The following is a 24,135-nucleotide window of genomic DNA, read 5'->3' on the forward strand; positions in this document are numbered from 1 at the left end:
GTTTGGAATAAATTGGCATGATAACGATTATTGGAATTGGAACCTGCAGTAAAATGAGAGCTGTTTTTTGAGGGTCTTCATTTAAGCCCAGATATGTTGCGCTGGAGTTCCGCTCTCCATCACTCACTGCGGTTGCTTTACACCCGCAGTGCAATGACTGACACCTTGCTGGATCAGTTAAAAAGATCTACCAACAAGTACCACATCTTTCAGCTGGTTGGGATACACCGACCCATGCTTACCTTGGAGCATGTGACCTGTGCAATGAATTTACTCTGGCAGTTTCAAAAAGTGAAGTCCGATGAGTTGAGCAGTGTTGACTACATCCGGAAACACCCAGAATTTAGATCATTGTGTACTGTAGTAGAAAATAATATTGATCTCATGGAGGATAGTGATCTTGTGACTATTTTAAATTTTGTTGACTGGTAAGTAAAACTAGTATACCTTCGCACATTTTTTGTTACTAATTCTCTGATTTTAATATCTCTTTTCATTATGTTTTTGTAGTTTTCAAGTGGATACTCACAGTTCTTTAGTGCAGCGGCTGGTAACTGAAAGCTGGAGAAGATTAGAAAGGTGAGTGTCTATTTCCCTTTACTTTTTGTCTTTATCTCGGATACATGCAGGCTACCTTGAAAGCCCAACTCCAACAAAAACTTTTTGTTTTTAGTTTTGGACAGCATAAAAAGTTTACTTTTTCCAAGTCTATTTAAAATTAAAAGTTTTGGCTGGAGCTGAGCTATATAGGTCAACCAATTTTGAGTTTTAGGAGGATGCTGATAAGTTGAATCCGTCATGGACATTAGTATTCATTTTATTTTTTTGAAATTTTGAATTTTTTTGAAAAAAGTACAAAAATACAAATACACTTCAGCAGTCTTGGACATTGGTATTCAAATCACAGGAGACCATAAATATGACATGACTGCCTAACAATTTATGTAACACATGTCAAAGTGTATCTAAGTTTAAAACAGTTTTTGCTTTTGATAGAGGGAGGCTGAAAAGGGGGTAGAAAGTCAAGGGGGTCATGGGGGCAGTAGGGCATGAAGAATGCAAAATTTTGCATGTGTAACTAAAACAGGAATTAAGTTCAAATTGTCCATTGGGGTCACATGATTAAGAGGTTATTTCCATTGAGTTTGAGAGCTTTTTACTCACTACCTGCTGTCTCTGGAAAGGAAGTCTTCCCATTCAAAACTTAAGCTGGATACACACTATCCAACTTTTGTGGTTAGATTTCCTTCAGATTTACCTTTTCTATGTAGTGCAAGGGCCTGCCTGATTACATACAAATTGAAAGTGTTTAGGTTTGACCTCATATTATATGGTTTTGGTAAGTCTAAAGGAAAAAGTCTTCAGAAAATCCTATAGTGTGTATGGCCCATTAGACAGCAAAACAAGAAAAAAAACTTGACAAGGGCTATAACCATTCCCACTTCAATCTGAAACTAAAAAGTCATACTATGAGTTAGGTGAAACTAGGTACATGACTTAGTTATGAAACTCCTGGAAGACCACTATTGCTGTTGTTCCACGCGTCCCAGGCTGGACCTTCTGGTCTCTGCATCTTTAACAGTAGAGTTGCTGCAGCTGCTATGCCCACCCCCCCCCCCTCCTCCTGCCCAATCACAGAAGCTTTTGCATTATGTGAACTCTTTCACAATATACAAAGGCTTCTGTGAATAGGCAGCAGAGGGGAGGAGCAGGCTTAAAGTGGTTGTAAAGGTAAAGAACAAGTTACAGCCAGCTCTCTGTTCTCTTAATTTATCCTATACTGTAATTGCTTTTTTAAAACGATGCCTGTAAATACCTTAACTTTGCTCTTTTATGGTCCGTCACATGACCTCCGGCTTCTGTATTCTTCCGATCTACGGCTTCAGAGGGAGGGCCCGGGTTCCCCCTCCAATGTCCGTCTGGTGGCGTGACCAGTCAGAAGAGATCTAAAATAAGGTATTTGCAGGCTTTACAAAAACAATTACACAGTGTAGAAAAGATTAGTATAACAGAGGAGCTGGATGTAAGTGTTCTCTATTTTTACTGCCAGCTACTAAAAGGGGGGCTGAGGGGGGAGAGAGACACACAAGAGCTGACAGGGAGGGAGGGAGAGCTGCAGATCATGGAGGCACCCAGGCTGACCACAGTGATCAGGGCTCAACAGCTGTGATTACCGTGGTCAGTACACAGAGGGGGACACAGGACCAGGCAGGATCATCCAGATTTTTTACTGTTTAGAGAGGGGCAGAATAGACAGCACAAGCACTGTGTGCTGCTAAATCCGCGATAAAGAAACAGGAGCTCTTCTACCCACCCCCCCTTTTTCTTTTTCTTTTTTTTTTTTCTTGTTTTTGGGTTATAGATAAGTCCAGTAGGTGGCACACACCTTGTTGCACTTAACACAGTGTGCCTGCATTTTTTTTACAAAGTAGCGGAATTCACAAAATTCAGCTTTGGGCAGGGAAAACAAAACGAAAACAAAATAGAGTGGCAATAAGGAAAATGTAGTATTGTATCTCTAAAATCTCCTAAATATTAAGTATAGCCCCATGATCAAGCTGAAAGGGGTAAAATGAGAGTACTCACAGCTTCTGCACAAATATACACTATATTGTCAAAAGTATTGGGACGCCTGCCTTTACTCGCACATGAACTTTAATGGCATCGCAGCCTTAGTCCGTAGGGTTCAATATTGCGTTGGCCCACCCTTTGCAGCTATACAGCGGGTAAAATAAGTATTAAACATGTCACCACTTTTCTTGGTAAAGATATTTCTAAAGGTGCTATTGACATGACATTTTCACCAAATGTCGGTAACAATCCATACATTCAAAGAAACAAAACAAATAAGTTCAGAAATTAAGTTATGTGCAATAAAATGGAAAGACACAGGGAAAAAGTATTGAACACGCTAACTGAAATTTGATACTTCATACAAAATCCTTTGTTGGTAATGACAGCTTCAATATGCATCCTGTATCCTGTATGATTTTGGCCCATTCTTCCACACATCCTGGTAGATGGCAGCAGATTTTTATTAAGAATGTCCTGGTACATTTTTTCATACATCCTCCCTTCAAAGATATGTTTGTCAGTATTGTATGCTGAAAAACAGCCTCACACCATGATGTTACCACCTCCAAACTTCAATGTCGGTATGGGGGTGTTTTTGGGGTGATGTGACGTGCCATTTGATTTCCAAACATGGTGTGTATCATGGCATCCAAAGAGTTAAGTTTTGGTCTCCTTTTACCCAACTATAGTCTCCCAGTATTTCACAGGCTTATCTAAATGTTGTGCAGAAAACTTTTTTTTTTTTTTTCTAAATCCAAAAAAGATTTTATTCAAAAATAAGAAAAAGAACAGAAAACATATCAGTAGTATAAACACATAGTTTCCAAGACGGCATACACAATAACCAAAGACATCAGTGAATAGCATCACATATGTCATGTAGAAAAACCCACAACACTTGTGCAAAAAAGCAAAGAAAAAACTATCTCTGTTGTCACCTAAAAACAATTGAAGCACTTTGTGCAGTTTAAACAATAATAAACCCATTTCCAGAAAGCATTTAGGTAGATGAAATATCCTCAACCGATTAGTAATCTATCCAACACCAACTCTAGTTAGCTCAGACCTGGTGTGTCCAGCCATGGGCCCCACAAGCTATTAAACCTGTGGGGTCTGCCCCTGTGCTGGTAGATTTAGTTCTCCAGTCTCAGCGTTTCTCCCATAAATTGTAACCGTACTTTATGGGAAGGGGGATTAGTGGACTACCAGTGTCTGAGCAGAACTCTACGAGCCTGGAAAAGAGCCCTAGCAACTGCTTCTCTCATATGGGCCTGCAGCTGGAGGTTATCCAATATGCCCAAAAGGCAAGGCCTAGGGTCTAATGTTAGGGAAATCTGGAACATGCTATTTATGGTGCCCACCACCTCCGCCCAGTAACGATGCAATTTTGGACATCTCCAGATTAAGTGAATTAAATCACCATTGTCCCCAAGGCTTTTACTACATGTAGAGGAATCCAATATACTCATTTTATGCAGCCTAAAAGGGGTGAAATGAGCTCTTAGGTGTATGTATAATTGCATGTCTCTGAGACACATTAAGTGAGCATTAAGGTACTGCCTGTAAGGCCTCTTCCCCACTGATCTTCAATCAAAGGGCCTACATCCCTCGAAGTTTGGGAGTGTGTCTATGGGAATGTTTGGCCATTCTTCCAGAAGTGCATTTTGTGAGGTCAGGAACTGAAGTTGGACGAAATAGCCTGTCTCAGTTTCCACTCTAATTCATCCTAAAGGTGTTCAATCGCGTTTAGGTCAGGACTCTGTGCAGGCCAGTCAAGTTCCTCTACCCCAAACTCTCTCATCCATGTCTGTATGCACCTTGCTTTGTGCACTGGTGCCCAGTCATATTGGAATAGAAAGGGGCCATCCCCAAATTGTTCCCACAAAGTTGGGATCATGAAATTGTCCAAAATGTCTTAATATGCTGACGCCTTAAGAGTTCCTCTTACTGGAAATAGGGGCCCAACCCCTGAAAAACAACCCCACACCAACACCAAAGAATTCCCTCCTCAAGGAAATGATTTGGACCAGTGCACAAAGCAAGGTCCATAAAGTCATGGATCAGCAAGTTTGGGGTGGAGGAACTTGCCTGGCCTGCACAGAGTCCTGACCTCAACCTGATTAGAACATCTTTGGGATGAACTGGAGTGAAGACTGTGAGCAAGGCCTTCTTGTCCAACATCAGTGCCTGCCCTCACAAATGTGCTTCAGAAAGAATGGTCAAACATTCCCATAGACACACTCCTAAACCTTGTGGACAGCCTTCCCAGAAGAGTTGAAGCTGTTATAGCTGCAAAGAGTGGGCCAAATCAATATTGAACCCTATGGACTAAGACAGACTGAGATGCCATTAAAGTTCATGTTCGTGCAAAGGCAGGCGTCCCAGTACTTTTGAAAAATATTCAGACTAACAGAAGACTGGAATCCAGGCATATCAACTACATAATGTGCACAGCTGTGAGAGATATATACTGTATTTATTCGAGTATAACGCGCACCCCTAATTTTCAATTAAAAAATCGGTATAAAATTTTGTTTCACACAAAGCATTGACAAAAAAACGTTGTTGAACACGTGCGGCCATAATAAAAATCATTTATTGACAACGTAAACTGGTATAAACACAATACCGAAATAAAATTACCGGTAACAATATTTATTTAAAATGCTCGATTTCCGTGAATTTCAGCATGATCAACAACTTTGAGCTTGAATGAAGCGTCCTATGCAGAACGTTTTCTCTTGATACCCTGAGTTGCCATCTAACGGGTACCAGTATATCAATTAAAATATGTAGAACACTGAATTACGGTACGCAAAACACTGAATTGTACAAAAGCAATGCTTACCGTAACGTGTGGGCGAGGCGAGGAAATGAAGCGGCGACCATACAGCGGATAATAAGAATTCTCAGCGGCTGCAGCCCGGAAAAGGCGCAGTGCGAACTCACAATTCAATGGACCGGCAGCCACTGCCACCCCACCCCACCCCAGCCCTCATTTATAACGCGCACCCAAACTTTGATTTCTTTTTTTTGTAGAAAATTTTGCGCGTTATACTCGAATAAATACGGTATATAAAATCTTCAGTATTTCTGCTGTACATACACATTCCCCCATGTTTTGTCTTTGTAAACATCATGCACGTGCAGAAAAATATCTGTTTTATCCTGCCAGTAATCCACTGCAGTGCTGAGCAATGCTGTCAGTCCTGTTTGAGTTCTCCCCTTTTTGGACCCCTTTCTTATGTCGTGTAGATGAGGAGAGGCACATGTGTTCTGTAGTTCAGCAGAGGAGAACTGGAATTTGGGTGCAGCAATGGCCTCATTACCAGCCAACATTAGGGATTGTGAGACCTCATTCCAACCTTATTTATTTTATTTTGTGTGAGGGTTGATGAAACCAGCTCAGGTTTAAAATAATATGTAAAGGGGTTATCCACCTTTAGGCCCAGAAATATGATGCACTATTTATTTGGATGTGAGGAGTCTGTAATATGCCCCTTGACTTTTTTCTTTACTGCACTGGAGACTTTAGTAAAAGGCCCTCAGGACATATCTTGTTTCAATATTTTTATTAAAGATTTTAACAGAACAAAATTAAAGAGATTCCAGCATTGATTTTGAACAATTTATAAGAATAGAAAGTCCTATTTCATAACTGCATGGGTATAAAGAACATATTACAGCAATCAGCATGCCAAAGGCCATGCCCCCTGAGACAACTAACCTGGTATATTTCAGGGGTGTATAATCTCCATCTGTAATAATGAGGATCTATTAAAGCGGAGTTCCGGGCACAAAATCAATATTTTTTTTTTTGTGCCCGTCCGCTAGTTCTGCATCACCTGAAAAGGAATTGGATAGTTAGGTTTTTTTTTTTTTTTAAACTCACCTTGTATTTGAAGATCGTAAATACTCACCTTAGGGTACTTCCTCCCTCAGCGCCGCGGCTCCGCTGTCACTTCCTGTCTCGCAATGATTCCTGGGAGCTCAACGTCATCGCGCCCAGGAATCAATGCGACGGCACCGGCCCCGCTCGTCACTTCCGGGCGACGCCGCAATCCCCTGCTAAACAGCTTCTGGGCATGCCCAGAAGCTGTTTAGGAATGCGGCGCCGCACCGGAAGTGACGAGAGGGGCCGGTGCAGGCGCATTCTGGGACAAGAAGACGCGAAAGAAGACACAGAAGAGGACCGCGCCGGCTTCAGCTGCCCACAAGAGAGATGGAAACGCTGTGGAAGAAATTTTATAAGTAAGTATTTCTTCTAAAAGGTAAGTGCGAACCGGGACAGATCAGAGGCTAGCCATTGTGGAATGTACTAGCCCTGACTGTCCCGGGGGTATGTTTGTTAAAAAATGACTTCTGTGCCCGGAACTCCGCTTTAACTTGTCTCATTTTCTAGTTTCCAAATAAACTGTAAAACCTACTAAGTACATTCTTCTACGTTATAGTAACAACATTCAGAGTACATACTTCATGCTAAGAAATATACATCTTCTCAATCAATTAGAGGAGGACGCCCCATCCAAAGTACATGTCTAAGAGACATTTCATTACCCTAGATCAGTGAAGGCGAACCTTGGCACCCCAGATGTTCTGGAACTACATTTCCCATGATGCTCATGCACTCTGCAGTGTAGTTGAGCATCATGGGAAGTGTAGTTCCAATACATCTGGGGTGCCAAGGTTCGCCATCACTGCCCTAGATTGTGATAGACAAATGAGTCATTAGTGTAGGATACAGAACAAGATGGTTTGCTACCCTGATTGATGAGCGCTGCAATGCCAGATGTGAGAGCAGGGTTGGATAAGAGTGGCACCAGGTGGTGTGAAGACCTTTCTCATTTATAGTACACAAAGTCAAATTTGACATAGTAATTTGTTCCTTGTGCTGCAGTATAATGGGAGCACTGAATTATCATTGGATATGTAGTTTTAGTTTTTTAATACTGACCTACTGCACTGCTGATCTTATCACCCATATAGGAAATTCCATTGGACCCCCGTGTAGATGGACATTTTTCAGCATTCAATAGGATGTTTTGTAAAGGAACAAAAGCAGACAAGTATCTACAAGAGTTTTCTAATCAATTTTTTATTCTTATAACTCAGGCTTGACCCTCTCTCATTGTCAACATTTGCTGCTTGCTTAAGAAGGCAAAATATGACCAGAAGCCCACTCATGGGTCAGATAGCCAGCATTGTAGACCTGTGTCTGGATGATGTAGAAGATCCCGTGTGAGTATTAAGCCATGGTGAAAATGCAGATATATGTTTGACTTCAAGCTGGAAAACTAAATACAGAGTTGAAATATAATAAACGGAATGTGTGTGCGCTTATACAAATATATGTGGAAACCACACTGCTGCATCAAGGCACCTCTGATAAAAGTGGTCCCTAATGCAAAGCTTTACGATTTTGCCAACTATACAGTATATATAACAATGCTCAAACAGAAAGCTGGCTCACCTGGAGGCAGCCCCTTCCTCCTCCTTTGCGCCAAAGGGTAAAACAAATTTAAATGCCTAAGCACATATTTGCAACTTCGACATGTTAATAAAACTGTACATATCATCACAACTACTTTGTGCAACTAGGTGAATTATACCGTGTTTTTTGCAGAACAAAGTGGTCTTTCATTTGGTGGTAAATGGTAATGTGTGTGTGTGTGTTGCTTTTTTTCCCTCAAAGGAAAAACTGGCCCAAAATAATAAATAAAAAAAAAAAAAAAAAACTTTTTATTTTTTTATTTTTTAAATTTAGCTGTATATTTCTTGCTCCTACAATAACCTACCACCAAAGAATAACACAAATTTAATTTTCCTGCTCCTGATGATCCCAGCCATACCATATATGTGTATATTAGTAGTTTTTTGGGCTGTATTACAGGTACATGTACAGGTATGTGCATTTTTGCTTTTTTTTTGATCCTACCTAAAACATACCAACACTGACAATGCTACTAATAAAAAAAAAAAAAAAAAAAAAATACTGACCCTGACCTTGATCTTTGACCTTGACACAAACACTGAACCTGCCACTGGCCTAGATCAAACCTTGATCTAGGTATTTTTGTATTTTATTATTATTATTTTTATTATTCTTCCTATTATTTATTTTTTACACACAATTTTTTTTTTTTGCAAGGAGAGAGAGAGATAATGCATCTCTCCTCCATTCACAGAGAAAAAAACAGGGATGGGCTTCACAGTGAGTGATAACTGCGATCAATAGCCAATCAGAGGCTATAACAGCAATCAGGTGACCTGGAATCGGGAGTTCCAGGTCCCAATCGTTATCAGGGGGCCCGGGGCTCTCTGTGAGACCCCGGTCTCTGTGCTTGGAGCACGCTGTGCGGCGCGCTCCCAGCACAAAGGGAGATAGGCAAATATGCGGCCCCACGGAAAAAAGCCCAGTCCAGTGAGGCCGCATGTTTTTGTTAGGTCAGCATAAAGGGGTTAATATAGAACTCCAGCCAAAACATATTTTCTAGTTCTGGATAGAGCGGGAAAGCATCAGAATTTCTCAACTGTTCCTATAGTGTCTGGATACACTTTACAATGACCGAATACTGAATAGTAGGGCTGCTGCTTGTTCACAGACTTCAGCTGTTTTTTTTTTCCTTAGCAAAAAGAAGAGCAGCTGCAGACTTTGACTTTGGCCCCTCTGTAACTCCTACCCCCATCGCAGGCTGGATTCACTGTTTGTGTAGTCGTGGTAGCAGAACTGCTAAAATTGGGGTGGTAAGAATAGCAGCTTGCAGCACCCATGGTGGTCATTCTGTCTGCCTCTAGGTTGGCCTAGCCTTGCCTGTTGCTATGGTCAACAGGACAAAGTTGGATTGGATTACAGTTGGTATGGAGGGTAAATAGTTGGGAAAAATCCCTCCGGACAATTCTGTTTTGATGATAACAGGGGAGGAATTTCCATTGTGGGGGTATTTTTACTCCATTCCTGTTATGTTTCTGGAACAGGAAATAAAGAAAGATATCTCTGATAGTGACATAGCATTCAAATCTGACAGAGGTTTTAGCCCTTCCCCACTTAATCCTCAACAAATAATAAAATTGGTTTTGCTAAGGTTCTTATTGTGTGTAAGCTGGGTTCATTTTTTTGTATTAAAGACTGGTTTACCAGTCAGTATTCAGTGGTGTGGTATTTTTTTTTTTTTAAATCAAGAAAAGCTTTATTGAGAAAAATTCACACCATTACAGTCAGAAAGAAAAAAAACTTTCGGATAGTAACATCAAACCATAAACATTACACAATCCACGCCACACCACATTCCCCCCAAGGTTATCATAGTCAAGCACATTGCGACAAACACACAGCATTGTAAAATATAAGAAAGTACAGGAAACACCTCTACCCCACCCACCCGAGCCAAGATTGAGCATATACATCTCTCAAAAAATTACCGTAACAAACGGTCCAGGATAAGATCATCAGGGGCCATGCCTGGGCTGTTCAGCCACACATCCCATACCTTAGAGAATTCCTGAGGCACCCCCCTATGTTGATATATAACCTTCTCCATACGTAAAGTAGAAGCCATCTGTTCCAGCCACATCCCATACGTGGGTGGCTCCTGCGCTATCCAGTGTTTCAAGATCAGTAGACGGGCCTGAAAAAGTGCCCGACTGGCGGCCTCTCGCAGAAACTTATCTTCCACTACCGCTTCCAGTATCCCCAAAATGCAATGTCTGGGATCCCCAGGGATAGCCACCCCCAGAGTTCCATTAAAGGCAGACAGCACCGTGGACCAGTATCTGTGCAGCTTTGGACATCGCCACAGCAAGTGAACCAAGTCCCCCACCTCTCTCCGGCATCGTCCACAGAGGTCATCGTCACGAAGACCCATGGCATAGAGTTTCAGGGGAGTGTGATGCACTTTTAGCAGGATGTAAAGCTGCGACACCTGGTGTGAAGCATTGAGAGAGCAGCTACGGACTACCTCCAAGGCCTCCTCCCACTGTTCCCCCGGGATCTCCCCCACATCCATGCTCCAACGGTCACAAGCCTGGCTCGGGTACTTTTCCAGGAAAGATCCCAGAAGAGAGGCATAGCAGCCTGATATGAATCCCTTGGTGTCCTGAAATTTTTGCATAAGGAAAAAAACAGGGGTCGGGGACAGAAAAAGCTGTCCCAGAACTGCCTGTGCTCTCCATGCGAGTTGCAATTGGAAATAATAAAATCTCATACTGTCCGGGAGCGAGAAGTGCTCCTGAAGCTGTTCAAATGTCAACAGGGACCCCTCCCGCACAGCATGTGTAAGGTGTGTCACCCCATATACTCGCCACCTGTCACCCTGGTCCAACTTGCATAGTTCCGGATAAGTCCTATTGTCCCATATCGGGCTAAAGTTAGTATAACCCAATGCTAGCTGAAGTTGTTTAGTTTTGTCCCATATTTTTTGTAGTAATCTATATGTCGGGAAGCGCTTATTAGGTTTGGAAAAAAGTTGCGCCTCAAGTCCCTCCGGCACCCCGCGCGCGCCAGCAAACCACTGCATAACCATCAGTGCCGCGCCCGTATGCGACCCGGATACCGCCCCCACCAGATGTTGCAACTGTGAGGCCAAATAGTACAAAGTGGTGTGGTATTTAATCTTCCTGTTTTGGTGCCTTCTGTCCGTATTAGATGCGTATGGTGGTCTGAGTCAAGATGCAGACCTTCCCCCTACATCATTTCTGCCGTTATGTTTTTGTCCAGTTGGCCATGACTAATTGTATGATAGTGTCTTGGAATACCAGGGCTCTCAACTCAAGGATTAAGATATCCGCTGGTCTTCCAGTTTTTGAAAATATTTTGTCCCCATATTTGCATTTTTCAGGAGACCATCTAATTGGGGGTAAGCTCCTTTCTTTGAAGAAGCCCTGGGTGGGTCACCACTGTCATTCTACCTTTTTTGATTTACTCTCGAGGGGTCAGTATATTCATCCACAAATCTTTACCCTTTTGCTTGTTGGCCCTGGAGTTGGATTTGGAAGGCTGTTTTAAATATCTTACATGCTGTCCTTGATGGTTGAGAGGTTGTCCTGGTGGGATTGTATCTACCTCCCTTGGCCTTAAATTGCTTTACCAATTACTGCTAAACTTTTAATGTATTCTATAATATTTTAATTTTTGGTGATTTTAATATGGTCCTGGATCCTGGGAAAACAGGCTCTCTCTGACACCTGGTGTGGCCAATAGGTTATCCTCTTAGACTGAGGCCTCTAATTTCACAGATGTCTGGAGATGGCACCCCCTTCTCTTCGGGACTATACCTGTCACTTGTGTGTAAGCTGCTATCCATTATAAAGTGCAAACTCTTCACAACCTGTACTTCCCATTACTACAGCTGATTCCAGGATCACGTTGATCTGGAAAAGCTTTGCTACTTCCTAGTAGGTTGAAGGTTTCCTGCTTCTTTCTACCTCACCACACATTGCTTTTTTCCCATTCTTTTTATTGCCTTCCTCACTGACCAATAGGAATGTGAATGAGGCAAGGTGGGGCAACCTTCAAAACTACAAGAAAGTGCTGGAGCTTAGCCTGCAATCTAGGTGTAGTGAATCAGGAGTTGGGCAACCTTGAAGGAAGTAATACTGATCATCTCCTAGTCAGAAGCACTTACCAGCAATTTCTGCTGTTCACATCCTGGGAGTTGATCGTCAGAAGGCACATTTCCTCAATCCTCATCAACTGGACCCAGGAAAATCGTCCCTTCACCCCATCATCTCATATGTCAGAAACCGGGTGGGGATAATCCTGACTTCCAGGCTTAACTACAAGTTACCCCTGTTTGTGGCAGGCGCAAGGGTTCTCCTGCACTGGCATTGGATGTTTTGGCATTTCAATGGACTCCATTTTGGTTAATATATGCCTTCTCTCCGGTGCAGAATGTTCCTCAACTGCTCTTCAAAACAAAGGAAGAGAAGGAGAAGAAATTTGTGATTTTCATTGCATTGAACTAGCCCAGAAGAACCTGATGCACAGACATACTCAAACTTCTAGGAGATTTCCCCTGGCTTCTCCCAAGCAACCCCGACCTCCTATCTCAATGCCCCCTGTACCATCCTTCTCATTTACTGGTTATAATGCTGTAGCTGTTGAGGCCCAGGACTTGAAGGGCAGGGTATAGCACACACCATTGCCACATTACTCAAAGCCAGAAATGCCATTTCGAAAAAAAAATCTATTGCTGTACCTGGAGATCCTTCTTTTTTTTATTTTATTTTTTCTGGTTTAAACATAGGCATTTCAATCCCAAAGAATACTTGGTTCCATGCATTTTGTATTTCCTGCAGTAACGGCTTGGCCAAAACCTTGGTCTAGATCTGGGGTGGGGAACCTTTTTTCTGCCAAGGGCCATTTGGATTTTTGTAACATCATTCGGGGGCCGTACAAAATGTATGCATAAATGTAATAGGCATTGCTTTGCGGCAAAAAACGCTGTAAAAAATTGCGTGACTTTGAGGTCACAAAAGTGTGAAAGGCGCCTTCAGTAATCAAGGTATAGTGTGCCCCCTTTCAATGCAGATTGACCACAGCGTGCCCCCTTTCAATGCAGACTGACCACAGCGTGCCCCCTTTCAATGCAGACTGACCACAGCGTGCCCCCTTTCAATGCAGACTGACCACAGCGTGCCCCCTTTCAATGCAGACTGACCACAGCGTGCCCCCCATCAATGCGGAGTGACCACAGCGTGCCCCCCCATCAATGCGGAGTGACCACAGCGTGCCCCCCATCAATGCGGAGTGACCACAGCGTGCCCCCCATCAATGCGGAGTGACCACAGCGTGCCCCCCATCAATGCGGAGTGACCACAGCGTGCCCCCCATCAATGCGGAGTGACCACAGCGTGCCCCCCTTCAATGCGGAGTGACCACAGCGTGCCCCCTTTCAATGCGGAGTGACCACAGCGTGCCCCCTTTCAATGCGGAGTGACCACAGTGTGCCCCCTTTCAATGCGGAGTGACCACAGCGTGCCCCCTTTCAATGCGGAGTGACCACAGCGTGCCCCCTTTCAATGCGGAGAGACCACAGCGTGCCCCCTTTCAATGCGGACTGACCACAGCGTGCCCCCTTTTAATTCAGACTGACCACAGCATGCCCAATTTTAATGCAGACTGATTGACCACAATGCAGAGTGAACAGCGTGCTAAGCCCCAGTGCACTTGACTTACCTGTTGTAGCGGCAGCTTCCTCTCTTCAGTCCCCGCATCTCTTCGAGTCCTCCCACGTCCCGCCTCCTCCTCGGCCAATGGCATTGGCCAAAGAGGAGGAGGATCCGTGAGACAGTAGCGAATTTTCATTCGCTATTGCCACACAAATGGGCGGGCTCGAGGCGCGCTGCTCTGCTCCTCGGGTCCACCTTTTTCGTAGATTCACAGTGTCAGAACGGAGCCCCACCCCTAGTGTAGAATGCTCCTAATAGTGTCATTAAACCCACATGATAAAAAACTATCAATAAATGCTGTATTACATGCTGTTCATACTCATTTGCCATGCGATTTGTTTTCTATATTTTGCAAAAAACCTGGTTGATCCTGCTGTTCTTAGTCTCCCCCTTTTGATCATGTCCTTAATGCAGTTGGAGATTTTCCAGAGCAGTGTTGGCAGCTCTGCACATGCTCAGTGTTCAGTGAGTTTCTATGCTGAGAATTTCCTCCCTATCACATTTGAGCAGCCCATGTGACTATACAGTCACACATGCAGGCGTATACACACTGCATTAAGGTAAAAAATCTTTTGTATGCAGTTCTTCCCCCTGCCCCCTTTTTACTTACCTGAGCTCGATTTCGAGCTGTGCCTGAGCACATCTCTCCCTCTCCCCCTTTACTGGCCACGGAGGCAGCAGTGTAAGCCATGCAGGGGGGGGGGATAGGGGGTGGAGCTGAGCTGCATTGTGGGTATCAATAGAGACACAGAGCAAGGCTTGGGATCGAGCTCACACAAGCTGCTTTTATGGGAGCAATCGGAAGGGTGGAGGAGTCAGAAGCACTGGCGGGGCACCCATGAAGTGGTGGATAACGGCTGCTCTGTGCAAAACTATTGCACAGAGCACACAGATATGTATGATGTGTGTGTTTATTATTAAAAAAATAATATAATATAATTAATTTAGGGTGTCACACAGATCAGACCTCATTACTGCACCCTTCCTTGGGATCTCAATCTGGTTTTATCTAAACCACCCTTTGACCTCATAAGGGACCCCCCCCCCCCCCCCTTGGGTGATATCTCCTGCAAGGTGACCTTCTGGGTGGCTTTCATGTCTTTCAGATATGTTTCAGAGTTAGTGTTATCAGCCTTCCACCTTATTGTAGACATTGTCCTTCCTTCCTATGCCCTGCTCCTAACCATCCCAAAGAAAGTGCCCTCAATTGTCTGGACATAGTCAGAGCTATAAGTCTGTCTGAAAGCCACTGTCTGTAGCGGACAAATGGACTCGAAACGGTCTCGAAAAGGACACCCTGCTTTCAAGTTCATGATTGCTAAATGGACACCTTGAAAGAGCTTAGAGACAACTCCTTGTAAGAGTTTACACTCTAAAGGAGACGGTACCTCCACTATCTTACATTCTCACTTCACCAGATCGTTGGGGTTTCTTGGGCTTTCCAAAATCAAGCTTTTGTTTATCGGCTTATTTAAGGCTGTCACCTGGTCTTAAGTTCAAACATTCTCCAAGTTTTATCAGGTGGATGTCCAGGCCTTTTTTTTGGGACCTGTTGGCACAGTTCTGGTCTGTTGCATTGTTGCTGCTTACACTTCTGATTCACTGCTTGGGGCATCCCAACATCTAATATTATTCAGCCTATTCCCTGTATTGTACTTAATCGTACAGGATTACGAATAGGAAACAGAAATTCTGACTTATCTGTAAAGTACAGTACATAGGTCATCCTATGTGTTCCTGTGTTCTGAAACAGTCATATGAAAACTAGAAGAAAGTTTGAGAAGGGGGCAATGCTACACTTTACTTTTTTAGGGAAAACAAAAATTTGCAGCGGTTTATACTGTATATCTGCATGTAGTGTGTTGTGTGTGTTTTTATTTTTTGCTATGTGGTTCTTTTTAAAAGGTAGTCTCCGATTATAGGGTGTTTTTTTTTTTTTTTTGGCGGGCAGTTTTTATTGCCCCATTTGTGCCAGTTTTACTTTAAACAACTGGATCCCAGAACCTTGGTATACAGTATGTAGTTGTAAGCTTCTATTAATGTGGTTATGTCATTCTATATTGTTGTAAGCTTCTATTAATATGGTTATGTGATTCTATATAAAGTATGCAGCCTTTGTTACAATTTAGCTGCAGCAATACTGCTAGATCTTTTTTTTTTTTTCCTTTTATTACATAGGGCACTCTCCAATTTCATTTGCAACTTGTATGCTGTGAGCTCACCCCGTCTTCATAAGCGACTGCTTAGAAAAGCAGAGTCCAGCTTGGAGAAACTGGATGCTTCTCATTTAGAGAATTTTATCCAACTTATGGAAGTTCTCAGTAAGGAGAAATATAATATATCCTTGATGAAGAAGTGTGATCGATTTTTCCAGAAGAATGCTTGTGCCATAGACTCGCAGACCATATGCAAAATTCTGAGAGTGTATCAATCCCTGCAATTCACCAACTGTGAGTTCATTATTACGGCAAAGTCTAGACTGATGGAAGAGGTAAAGCGCTGTGATCATCCAGGCATATTTGCTGACCTCTTTGTTGTCCTAGGACCCATTGTTTCTTTGAAGATGAGAGAAAGGTAGGTGACCTAACAGTAACAGGCAATGCCTAAAGCTGACTATGAACTGTTAACCTGGGTACACATTTTTTTTTTTTCTCTTGTTCAACCAGCGGGCTGAACGAAAAAAGCGAATCTCGCTTGTGAGGATGTAGGAATCTCCCTCGCTGTGCTATCGTTTTCTGACAATGGGAACTCCACTGTCAGAATATATAGATCAGCACTGTAGCCCACTGATAGAATGAGGGCCATTAGATCTAACTATAGGTTGTGTCAAACCGTGAGGGCTACACACGGATTGGAATTCGTACAGTCACTGCGGGACCAGCCAACTTTTGATCCTTGTGTATACAGCTTTAGCTGCTTCAATTAGTGTATGACCAGCTTAGGCTGCTGATTAGGAGGCCTGGGGAAAGGGGATGAGTCTATATTTTATTTTTTTATGTAAATTTGGATTTTGAGAGAGTCTGAGATGAGATTTCATGCAACAGTAGGTGTCTGCTGGTGTGCTTATGCTTCAGCTGTTAAGCCGGCCACAGACCAGCCGAGTACGAACCATGTATGGGCAGGCTGAATGTACCCAAGTTGATTGATCGATCAACTTGGGTTCAACCAGCCTGCTGGTATTTAAAGGTGATTATAGCTAGCGGCTGCTATAGCAGATAGCAAATAATTACTGCCCCCCCCACCCGGAGAACACATTGGCCTGGCAGGAGGGATTCCCCTTCACAGATCAGCAGAAAGGGCAAAAGAACCACTCCAGTGATAAGGTAATCCCAACCATCAAAATAAGGTGCAGCAAGGATCCGCAGTCCAGGCAACTATAATGTATAGAGAGAAATAGCCGCACTCCAACTTGAAGGTCAAAAATATAAAATCTGTTTTATTCGTATCCAAAAGATAAAATCAATTCAGAGTGTATCCATAATATAGTCAGAGACAAGAGATGAACGCATAGTAGTTTCACGGATAAACGTCCGCTTAGTCGTAACAGGGATTCCCCTGTCAACACTGACTCTGTTGATGGGGGAATCGAGCAAAAATTCTTTCTTTTCCTGAGGTTACAGGAAAGAAATTTACTCTCTCTATGGCCAGCCGATCTGTAAAGTCTCGTTTTTTTCGTTAAAAATAAAAAAAAATGTTGTCACTGTTCTTTATTATGACTGGGAGTGTAAATATGTACAAATATAATTATGTGCCTTCTATGTATTTGTATACCAAACTTAATACTTTTTATACTCATGTTGGTTACTGTAAAAAAATTTGTCTTTTGCAACTTGTCAAAAAGCGTTTAAAAATAACAAAGAAACATGTTATACTTAGACTCGATTCACACCAGTGCAACTTGTCAGGCGACTTGTCAGCCTGACAAGTCGCGCTCCCTCGCGGTCCATTGACTGCTACAGGACCCGTTCTAATAGCGACACAAGTCGCTCCGACTTAGAAAAGGGGTCCTGTACTACTTCGGGGCGACCTCGGAGCGACTTGCATAGACATTAATTATATGAAGTCCGTGCAAGTCGCGCCGAAGTCGCGGTGCACTGGACTTCACAAGTTTCCCCCGAAGTAGTACAGAGTCGTGTCGCCATAGTGTGAACCGACTCTTACCTGCTCTGTAAATTGGTTTTGCACAGAGTAGTCCAGATCCTCCTTTTCTCAAGGCCCTCTTAGGCGTTCTTGGCCCCTCCCTCCTGTTGAATACCCCCACAGAAAGCGGCTTGCTATGGGGGCACCCGATCAAGAGCTGCAGCTCCCTGGGCCCTTTCATACTCAAGGCCTTGGCCCGGGCCCATCCCCTTTCTCAGCTCATTGCCTCACTGACTTTCAATGACAGCAGTGGGAGCCAATGGCACTACGCTGCTTTCTCAGCCAATGAGAAGAGTCCCGGACAGCTGAGTCTCTGGTGCAATATTGCTGGATCAAAATGGGCCTCAGGTAAGTATTAGGGGGGCTGCTGCACACAGAAGATTTTTTTTTTTTTTTTTTATCTTAATGAATAGAATGCATTAGGATGTAAAACCTTCAGCTTTTACAACCACTTTAACGCATTTTTTTTATATTTTTTGAGTGTGCAATTAAAAAAAAGAAAAAAATACCCCTTGATTCAGCCAGAAATCTTGTGATCTCCTATGTGCTCCCTCTACAACTCTTATTTCTTTCTTTCTTTTTGAATTGCAAAACGCCTCCCTGCTGTGTTATGGAGAAGAGGAGAGAATTCCCACAATTTCTGTCCTAGGGTGACAACACTTGCTCCTCCAAGAGTCAGTGTTTTGTCACCACTGGACAAAAAGTGTGTTACTGGCAGAATCCCCAGGTGAAATTCAAGGAGAGCAATCTTTCTTTCTTTGGGGGTGGGGGGAATGCAGCCAACGCATCTAAAGGACTCAAAAGCTGCAATATATTACATTTTTGTTTTCGGGTTTAGGCACCATCAAAGTATAGCTCTGGACAAATTGTTTTTTTTTTTTTTCAGTTTTGAATAGAGTAGAGCAGGGGTAGACCTTCTGTCATGTTTTTATTGCTGTCTGTTTTGCCATTGTGGTGGAGATTCACCTTCCCTTGCTGGCAGGCGTTGCCACACGGACAAAGTGAGAGAAAACCCAGAATTTTAGAGTTTTCTTCAGAGCAGAGGGAAGGGGGAAAGACGCCTCTGCAGAATGAACTTCTACTCCCCCTCGGAAATTTCTACTAATTTTCTGTTGGATCTCTGGGACAGGAAATTTCACTAATGGTACTTTTCTGAAAAAAATAACCTGGCTGAGGTTTTAAATCATCCCTGCTCTATCCAAAATGAAAGAAAAACAGTTTGGGCTCTACATACACTTTAGGTTTAAGTCTAATTCTATTATTGGCATTAACAATTAACTAACTAATAATGAATTAACAAGTAATGTAATTTCTTTATACAGGACACACAGTATCTTCATCCCCATTATGATAAGGTTATGCTGCCACCTTCAGTTGATTGGACACTGACAAAAAAAAGACAGGAAGTCTTGCTGTGTGGAACTTGGTATGTTTGACATGGTGAACATGTCAGCGGACAACCCTTGGACCCTTCCAGTTCAAGTCAAGAGGGCTCTTTGGTGGTGGAGGAAGGATTTAAATCGGAGGGTAGATTATGGGTATTTCTGGTTACAAAGTGGATTATGGGTATTTCTGGTTACAAGTGCTTGGGGCTAGGGTGAATTGCTGGATACTGGACACCTGGTCAGACAGTCCATGAGGTAATCAAACTGGAGAGAGCTGAAGAAGATAGGCCTAGCACTCAGGTCTTTCCATTCTGAACTGATAGGTCAGCAAAAGCTGCAGGTCCTGTTGTGCAATACACTGGCAGTAACCTCAACAAACATGGGGGTTCTAGGAGCAGGGCCTTCTGGCAGAGGATAATCTTGGGTGGTTGGTGAAGAATCTGGCATACCTATCAGCGGTTCTTCTGAAGTTGGAGTTAAATCAGTTTGTAAATTTTCTCAGCAGACACCAGTTGAGTTAAGCCAAGTGGGTTTAAAATCAGACGACTCTTCAGTTACTCAAGGAGAGACGGGGAGTGCCTCAGGTCAACCTGTTTGCGAACAAGGAAAATACAAAGGTGCCAGCCTTTTTCTCTTCTGGAGAGGCAAGACCGAGCACTGGGAGTGGACGCAGTGGCTCAGACCTCAGCGCTCCTGCTTTGCTACACTTTCCCCTGTTTTCTCTTATTCCAGTATTGCTCAGGAAATTTCAAGAAGAAGGGACCTCTCTAAATTTAATAGCTCCTTATTAGCCCAAGAGTGTTTAGTTTTTCATTTTACTCAAACTTTCGGTGGAGCTTCCATGGAGGCTTCCAGGGATGGGGAATTTTCTTTCTCTGTGTCCAGTATACCATCCTCAGGTGTACAAACTCAGTCTGGTGGCCTGGTTTCCGAGGTGGTTAAATTTTCTCTACATTTTTGCAAGCATTCTAGACTGGAATTGCTGTTTGGCTGGGGACCAAGCTTTCATTGCTCGTTGAAAGGTGCTGCAGGCTGTTTTTCCACCCTAGATGTTGGGTGCTTGATTATCCTCTCAAGGTGCTGTTCTAAATACAAATTTGGGAAAATTCAAGTTACACTTACCAGTAACGACTCTTCCAGCAGATTTTCAGGACAGCAGGAACCACCCATTGTCTTTTTTGTTTATTTTTAGGGGTATTTTTGGAGGGTATATTCTGTGTTTTATGTGTCTTACCAGAAGTCCTCTGGGAACTAAAGAGTTGTGGCTGGAAATACTATTTTAAAGATGCGGGTGCAGTGTTTCCTGGGAGAAAGGGGAGGTGCTGTCCTGAAAGACTCCTGGAAAAGACGTTACTGGTAAGTGTATCTTGAATGTTGATGGACCTGCACCATACACACCCCCAGACAGTACAGGACCCCCCGCCATGACGGTACAGGACCCCCGGCTAACTCACCCATCTGCAGCAGCAGGCGACGGCAACAGCGACGGCGGCTTCTTCTGCGTCTCCTCCCTCCTCCTCCATGCCCAGTTGAATGGCTTCTCCTTTTGGCCAATCGGGAAACGGGTCTCAGAACCCGCTTCCTGATTGGCCAGGAGGAGGCTCCGTGTGACAATAGCGAATTTTCATTCGCTATTGTCACACAACTGGGCGGGCTAGTGCGCAGAGCCCACCTTTTTTTTTTTTTTTTTTTTTTTTTAGCCTATTAGAGCCTCTGGTGGACGCACTGATTGTAGCTGTGTGTGAGACGCCCAAGATGGAGGACGTAGCTGAAGCTGCGGCGGAGACGCAGGTTCCCTTTGGCAATCACAAGCCATCCAGAGCGGAAAAGGTGTTCCCCCCCCCCTTCTCCCTCCTATTTTGACAGAATTGTCACTTATTAGTAGGGAAGACCAAAACATCCCCTTGGGGTCCCTAAGCAAGTTTGCTAGGCGATACCCCGAAGAGGGGTCTCTTATTAAGAACTGGACTGTTCCACCGGTGGTGGACCCTCCGTGTCCAGATTAAACAAGGCAACCATGATTCCGGTTGAAGAGTCCCCGGCCTTTAAGGATCCGGCTGACAGGAAGGCGGCGGCTGTGGCCTGCAACATGTACACCCTTGCTGTTTTGGCACTAAGGCCGATATTCACCATTGCCCTGGTGTCGGTCGCAGACTCTGACCGAATGGGCTAGGCTTTTGCGCCTTGACCTGGAGGGGGAGTCACTCCCCCCTACCTTTGCTGAGCTGGCGGACCAGCAGCTGGTCCAGGGGCTGCAGTTTTATCTGTGATGTCCCTTTGGATTCGGCTCCCCTAGTGGCTTGGCTCTCTTTCGTCAGTGGTCCTTGCAAACCAGACTTCTAAAAAGGCCTTGACTGATCTTCTCTTTCAAGGAGATCGCCTGTTTGGTGCTACCCTAGATGACCTCATTAAAGGTCTCACAGGTGGGGAAGAGTACCTTTCTTCCGCAGGCTACTAAGGGCAAGGACCCTCTTTATAGACGTGGGCCCTCCTAGGCTCATAAAAAGTTTTTTCGTCCCTCTGGGTTGACTGACAAGGGATCGGAGCCCTTTCGGGGCCTCCTCTGAAGGATCCAAGCAAACTTGGCCTGGCAAGTCAAGAGCGGGCTTCTCCAGACCCACGGACAAGGCCTCTTCAGCATGAAGGTACACCCTCACCCGTATCTGGGACGAGGGGATGTCTTTGCTGGTCCCCGTACCTGTGGACTCCCCTGGTACAAGCCAGATGGGTCCACAAGGTCATTCGGTCCAGCTACAAGATTTGTTCTTACCCTCCGGTAAGGTTCTTCCTTCCAACGTGTGACTGTCCTCTTTTTGGGGTGCTGCAAGACCTTTTACTTTAAAGGGTGATGGTCCCGGTCCTGACTTCGGAACGTTTTCAGGGGTTTTATTGAAACCTGTTTACAAGTCCCTAGGAAGGAAGGCAAGGTGCGTCCAATTCTGGACCAGAAGGCGCTGAACTGCTTTGTGCGGGTTCAGAAGTTCAGAATGAAGTCCGTTCACATTGGTGGTGGCTTCCCTGCATCAGGGGGATTTTTCTTGTCTCCATCGATCTCAAGGACGCTTACCTTCACATTCCAATATGTGTCGGTCCCCAGCGCTTCCACTGCTTTGCTGTGGAAGAGGAGCATTATCAGTTTGTGGCGTTACCCTTTGGTCTCGCTTCTGCTCCTCCGGTCTTCATGAAAGTGTTAGCCCCGGTGCTAGAATTGTTACGCCAATGAGGGATTGCGGTACTGGGCTACTTGGACCACCTCCTTCTGCGAGTGGAGTCTCCTACTGCTGCTGGTAGAAAACCTGGAAATCACCATACGAGCTTGAGGGTGGATTCTGTATGTTCAAGTGTCCTGGCGGCTCTGGAGGTAGACCGCATTCTAAGATGGGCAGAACAGTTCGTTCCAGCCCTCTCCATCGTACACATTCCCGGGGTAGAAAACTGGCAGGCGGATAACCTCATTCAGCAGGCATTGGACCAAGGAGAGTGGTCCCTTCATCCGGAGGTGTTGCACCAGTTGTGTCTCCGGTGGGGCATCCCCAGGGTGGATCTGTTGGCATCCGGGCTCAACCGAAAGGTGCAGAGGTTTGTGGCTTGGTCAAGGGATCCTCTGGTGGACACCATGGATGTGCTGGTGGCCCCGTGGGGTCAGTATCGTCTGATTTACGCCTTCCCTCCTCTCAAGCTTCTGCCATCTTTGTGGCCCCCGGACTAGCCTCGCCGGGCTTGGTACGCTGATCTGATGTGGCTGGTCGCCGACGTTTCTTGGAAGCTTCCTCTCAGGGAGGATCTGCTGTCCCAAGGACCAGTCTTCCATCCTGCTTTTCAGTCGCTGGCTTTGACGGCTTGGCTGTTGAACAACAGGTGCTGATGGATAGAGGTTTGTCTGAGTCAGTAATGTTAATGCTGTTAAAAGCTAGGAAATCTACTTCTAGGAACATTTACCATCGTACGTGGAAGATGTAAATTGCGTGGTGTGAGTCTCTTGGGGTTCCGCCTCGCTCTTTTTTCAGTGACTCGGATCTTGACCTTCCTTCTACGGGAGGTTAAGCAGAAACTGGTGTACTATCAGGGGTCAGGTATCGGCCTTAGTGGCCCTTGGCTACATACTCCTTGGTGCATACTTTTCTTCAGTAAGTTAGGCACTTGACCCCTCCAGTGCGGTCTCTGTTGCTGCCTTGGGCCCTTAATTTGCTGCTCTCAGTCCTCCATAAGCCTCCTTTTGATAGTCTTAGGGAGATTTCCCTGTTTACGCTGTCCCAGAAGGTGGCCTTTTTTGGGGGCTTTCGCCTCCGCACGCAGGGTGCAGAATTGGTGGTGTTACCCTGTTATTCACCTTACTCGGTGATTAACAGTGAGAAGGTGGTTCTTTGCCCCTGTCCTTCGTTCTTCCTCAGGTTGTCTATGATTTTCATTTGAGTGAAGACATTGTGTTGCCTTCCTTGTGCCCCAGGCCAAAACATCCGAAAGAAATTGCTTTGCATGCCGTGCATGTGGTCCGGGCGATTAGGGTGTACCTGGCAGTTACGGAGCCTTTTAGGAAATCAGACTAACTATTTGTGCTTACGGATGGGCCTCGGAAAGGGTAGTTTGCTTCCTCTGCGACCATTTCCTGATGGATCAGACAGACGGTGATTTAGGCCTATTCCATCAGAGGTCAGGTTCCTCCTTTCCCTGTCAAGGCGCACTCTACGTGGCACTCTGTGCCTCCGGGGTCTTCTGTCATCAGGCGTCAGTGACGCAGGTTTGCAAGGTGGCCACCTGGTCGTCGGTACACACTTTCACAAAGTTCTATAAAGTGGATGTGTTGGCATCTGCGGATGCTTCCTTTTGGCTGCAAGGTTTTGCAGGCTGCTGTTTAGAGGACCTGGTCCTC

General features: G+C 44.5%; 1 protein-coding gene across 1 annotated transcript in view; it reads left to right on the plus strand.

Moving 5' to 3' along the window:
• FASTKD1 (FAST kinase domains 1) overlaps positions 1–24,135 on the plus strand; it is a 179,985-nt gene that overhangs the window by 109,383 nt on the left and 46,467 nt on the right. The window contains exons 19-22 of the mRNA XM_082261782.1: positions 61–428; positions 511–579; positions 7,687–7,812; positions 15,919–16,314. Of these exons, the coding sequence (XP_082117908.1) occupies positions 61–428; positions 511–579; positions 7,687–7,812; positions 15,919–16,314 (959 nt within the window). The remainder of the gene's footprint in view (positions 1–60; positions 429–510; positions 580–7,686; positions 7,813–15,918; positions 16,315–24,135) is intronic.

The sequence above is a fragment of the Pelophylax lessonae genome (assembly GCF_965119305.1).
Source record: "Pelophylax lessonae genome assembly, chromosome: 6".
NCBI classification, from domain to species: domain Eukaryota; kingdom Metazoa; phylum Chordata; class Amphibia; order Anura; family Ranidae; genus Pelophylax; species Pelophylax lessonae.